Source organism: Gadus morhua, chromosome 22 (genome assembly GCF_902167405.1).
Source record: "Gadus morhua chromosome 22, gadMor3.0, whole genome shotgun sequence".
Taxonomy (NCBI): domain Eukaryota; kingdom Metazoa; phylum Chordata; class Actinopteri; order Gadiformes; family Gadidae; genus Gadus; species Gadus morhua.
In genome coordinates, this window is record NC_044069.1 from 10,994,740 (window position 1) to 10,999,739 (window position 5,000).

Below are 5,000 nucleotides of genomic sequence, written 5' to 3' on the forward strand. Positions count from 1 at the left end.
AGCAGTTGGAGCAGCTTGCCATGGGTTGGATCTGGTATGCTGGTTCTGGGCTCAGACTGTCTACTTTTTTTTCCGGGAACATCTGCCCCCAGTACATCTGCATTACACCCATTAAGTAACTTTGGCTGCAGTAAATTCCCTTACTCACTACACACAAACACACTCTCTCTCTCTCACACACACACACACACACACACACACACACACACACACACACACACACACACACACACACACACACACACACACACACACACACACACACACACTACCTAATCGTAGAGCAGGCGAGGCCCATGATAGTAATGATGAGAAAGCGCTTAGGCAGGCTAATGTGAATGGAAAAAAGGCCCCAGGAGTCCTCTTTGCTGCATTTTGTTAAAACTACACTGGCTCGTTTACGGCCGGGTTAGGACCCAACACCCAGCCTCAATGGGTCAGCTGTCGGGGCAATGGGATAGAGGGCACTCATGTGTGTGTGTGTGTATGTGTTCAGGAGGACGGAGTGGTGGTGGTGGTGGTGGTGGTGGGGCTAGTTGGCAGTGGGGGAGGGGGTGCCCTGTATGTGGCGGACCATGGCCCACAGTTGCCTGACCTTTTCTGCGAGGCTGGTGTCTGCCAGCCGTCTGAAACACAGCCCCGGCTAATTAAAGTTTCAGTGGCGCTGGGTTTTCACTGGCACAGCACACCTCGGGCAACCTTGGGGGGGGCTCTTGGGCGGCTGATACCCATGCACAAGGGAGGGGAGGGAGAGAGAGAGAGAGAGAGAGAGAGAGAGAGAGAGAGATGGAGAGAGAGAGAGAGAGAGAGAGAGAGAGAGAGAGAGAGAGAGAGAGAGAGAGAGAGAGAGAGAGAGAGAGAGAGAGAGGAGCGAGAGAGAGAGAGAGAGAGAGAGAGAGAGAGAGAGAGAGAGAGAGAGAGAGAGAGAGAGAGAGAGAGAGAGAGAGAGAGAGAGAGAGAGTAACGGATAATGAGCAGAAAGGGCAACGTTAAAATGGACAAGCTGTGTAAAACCAAGCGCGATAGAAACTGTAAAAGGCAAGCATCCGCAACAACTTTTTTGCTCCTGTGCTTCGCTGCAGCAGGCAAAAAAGAGAAGGAGGAGAAGAAAGAATGCAAATCCGGGAACACAAACATGCACTCCGCACTCTGGGGCTCTTCTTTTACATAAGCCCTGATATGATTTGCCCTTCCGAACTGCATACCCCACTCCCTCCCTCCCCCCGGCACCTCCTCATTTCCCTCTTCCACAAACTGAAGATAATATGAGATTGGAGAGGAATGTAAAGCAGGGCAAGGCTTCCTAACAGAGGGAGCAGAGTTGGAGCAAAATGTGGGATATTCAGTGGGAAAAGGGATAGCTGGAGTGGTTTTCCCTGTGTGTGTTTTCGTTTCCTTTCCAGGGTTATCTCGCTGGCGTTCACACTCTGATGGAGTAGTGGGCAGTCAGGAACCAGAACACGTGAGTTATGATGTGGTGAGAAGATTACTCAGTAATTGGCCGGTGTTTGACCGGCACATCTCTGGAAACATGGCCACAGAAAGGTTATGCAAGAAGACAGGGCAGCTCACTGACCGTATTTCAAAATGTGCTCGCCTTCCCTCCGTTAATGATCTGGGCCACTCCCACCCCTCCCCCTGTTTAAGAGGGCTAAAGGGCCTTGGCAAATAGACCTGAACAAAGCTAGCGGATAGAAAATTAACTGTGGGTGTCCATATATCAGCAATTGAGAGAGAGAGCGAGAGAGAGAGAGACAGAGAGACCGATGATAAAGGAGGGTGGGGAGAGCATGATAGCGAGAGAGAGGGGGGGAGAGAGAGAGAGAGAGAGAGAGAGAGAGGTAGAGTCAGAAGCCACTATAGCCGTGTGATTCGGCTTGATGAGGTCTTAGTCCAATATGCCTGGGGGAGGGCAGCTAAATCTGCCTTCATTAGGCCCCATTAAGGACTGTGTTGCACGCAGGTGTGTGATTGTGTTTTTGTGTGAATGTGTGTGTATGTGTGTGCGCTTATACACCTGCCAACACCATTGGGAGCATGTAAAGTTCAGTAAAGTACCCTCCAAATCAGAAGCCCATCTTTAGTAATGTGGGGCAGTGGATGGGGGCGACTGACAGATAAAGCTGGTCTGCACTGTCTTTATCTGCACTGCTCTATTCCTTTGGGGATCATGGCCATAGCATCCACGACTACAAATGAGACATTATGCATGTTATTTAGTTGCCTTGCTGTGGCCCTGGCTTGGTGTTCCATCAGCAGGTACACCGCTTCTAACCAATCAACGACCGTTGCTGATTGGGTTGATTGGCCCAGCAGAAAGAATACCGGCGTGTGCCCTTTAAATGTGTGTGTGTGTGTGAATGTTTGTGAGTGTGCATGCGTGCATGTGTATTTGTGGCTGTGTGCATGTTTGTGTCCGCGTACATATTTGTGTGTGTGTGTGTGTGCATGGAAGTGCTTGTGTGTGTATACTTCCTGTGTGCACTTGCGTGTGTATCCGCATACATGTGCGCGTGTGTGTTTGCATTTGTGTCCTGTGTACGCCTGCATGCGTGTTTGTCTGCTCTTATGCACTATTCCGCGTACATGCGCGTGTCCGCGTACATGTGCGTGTTTATGTGCGCTTAGGCGTGCGTGTGCGTGCGTGATTGGGGGGGGGGGGGTAAGAACAGCAGTTGTGGGAATTGACGGTGGTGAACACCAGCATCCCCTTGGCCCTCCTTGGCACGCGATTAAAGAGTGCCGCATGGTGGGATGGCATACGTAGGGGCAGCAGCCACGACTCAGGCTAATCACACAGGGGTTGTGGGGGGGGGGGGGGGGGGGGGGGGGGTAGCTGCAGCGCCGCTCCTGTGTCACTTTGTTGTTCTGACGCAAAGCAACCCTGATGCAAAGCATTGACATATGGCACACAACAACGTAAAAAGTTGGGAGATCCCTATCCGATATCACCGGTTCGTTAAGCTCAGCTTCCTGGGTGGAGGATATAACAGTGGCGGGGAGTGAAAACGGTTCCACTGCTGCGGGGGAAAAGCGCGTCCCCACTGCGGAGGCTGGAAGCAGGCGGTGCGCTCCCGTGCGCTGCCGAGGCGCGTTAAAGAGCTGCAGTGCAGAGTGGAGACAAGTTTCGAGCGAGCCGCGCTCACAGACAGGCCGGGGGACGCGTTGGGTACGGAGGAATGCAGCATTTGAGATCGGGTGTGGAGCGTTGCAGAGTTTGACTGGTGCTGGCTCGCTGGAGTGTGTGTGTGTGTGTGTGTGTGTGTGTGTGTGTGTGTGTGTGTGTGTGTGTGTGTGTGTGTGTGTGTGTGTGTGTGTGTGTGTGTGTGTGTGTGTGTGTGTGTGTGCGAAAGGATGAGGGCGAGAGAAAGCGTGTGTGCGTGAGTTTGCTTAGGGCTGTCGCAGTTAAGACTTTTTCCCCTGAGGTAAGAAGGGTGGCTTAAGGCAGCCTTACTGCCATTGTTTGTATTTGAATAAGGTCTTTTCCAGGGCTGCCATGATTGGTCGACATAAGCGATCACATCAACGCAGAAAAAGGGAAGATCAGTATTTGACCTTGACTAATGCTTTTTCCCTCGACTGATGTATTTTTTTCATTTCCAAAATGGTAAAAAAAAATTTAAACTACTAAAATCTGGATAATGCTTGAAAAACTAAAGCAACACTGGATGGCTAACAAAGTCAGGTGCTTCCGGCTCCACTCATTGGTCCGAGTCCGTGTCCGTCATGGTAGAGCTTCAGTGTAAAAGTTCCTAAAGGAACGGCTTTCAAAAGTATGAGGCTACCCTCAAATTAACACAGGGAATCAAACACTGAAGGGTGGTTTGTTCACTGTGTAAAGTATCAATGACACTGCAGGGCAGGACTTGCATGAGCAGATGAAAAGAAAAGTCACAGGACACTATTCTGGATGACGGCCAATCAGAAGAGAGAGAAAACACTGTAACAATCGTTTTTTCATGTTTATTAGGTTACCATCCCGTTATCAGAGGTCATTGTGGAACTTTTTTAGATAGTTTGCTAGTTTGTTTTAGATAGTTTGTTTAAACATTAAAATAACTGCTAAATGCGTTTTTTTATTAAAACCAACATGGCTGGTTTGCCTGCAACCTTTTTTGTTATTAGTTTTTAAGGAAGTATATTTATTTTTATCTAAATGTTGTGGATGCCAGTTTAAACCTACACTTTTTAGCGTAAACACAACTTTGTATACATTTTGTGTGATTATACCATGGCATTTGTTGTGAAATTAAACCAATACCAAGACAATATATGCATGATCATTTTTCATGCGCATACAATTTAAAATAATGTGTGTGTGTGTGTGCGTGTGTGTGTGTGGATATGTGTGGGTCTGTCGATGTGTGTGTGCGCGCCTGCGCTCATACGTGGGTGCGAGCATGTGCGTGCATGCGTGTGTGTGTGTACGTGTATGTGTGCGTGTGTGTGTGTGTGCGTGTGCACACACAAGAGCGTCTGCGTGTGTGTGTGTGTGTGTGTGTGTGTGCGTGCCTGCGTGCGTGTGTGCGGGTGTCCACTGCTTACGGTTGGCAGAGCTTAATGAGGTCCTGGTCGGTGGTCCCGGGCGGCAGGCCTCGGATGTACAGGTTGGTCTTGCTCAGCTGCTCCGCCCCTCCCTGGCTGCAGCTGTTGGTGCTGGGGCTGGGAGGAGCCATGGGGTGGGGGGGTGGAGCATAGGGCTGCTGGAAAACGTAGTCAGGAAGGAACAAGAAAGGAGAGAAAACAAGAGCAAAACATGAGTAAGTGGCTCCAATGATTACAGCGAGACGTTTACTTTATAAAAAGCACTGATTTGGGATGGGTGTACGTTCATACAATTGGGGAAACGGACAGATTTATTATTAATGCTGGACACACAAATCTGAATTCAGGAAAAGAATTGATGGATTGTGTAAATATTACAAAAGAGACCTGAAGAAAGATCAGAATGCAAAACAAAAGAAGAAAATAATAAGGGAGCTAGAAAGTGAGAGAGAAAT

General features: G+C 49.2%; 1 protein-coding gene across 1 annotated transcript in view; it reads right to left on the reverse strand.

Moving 5' to 3' along the window:
- The window catches only part of LOC115536137 (RNA-binding motif, single-stranded-interacting protein 3), a gene marked incomplete in the record, with an annotated part of 196,809 nt that overhangs the window by 148,153 nt on the left and 43,656 nt on the right, over positions 1-5,000 (reverse strand). Inside the window, 1 exon segment of the mRNA XM_030347821.1 lies at positions 4,546-4,703. Coding sequence (XP_030203681.1) covers positions 4,546-4,703 — 158 coding nt within the window.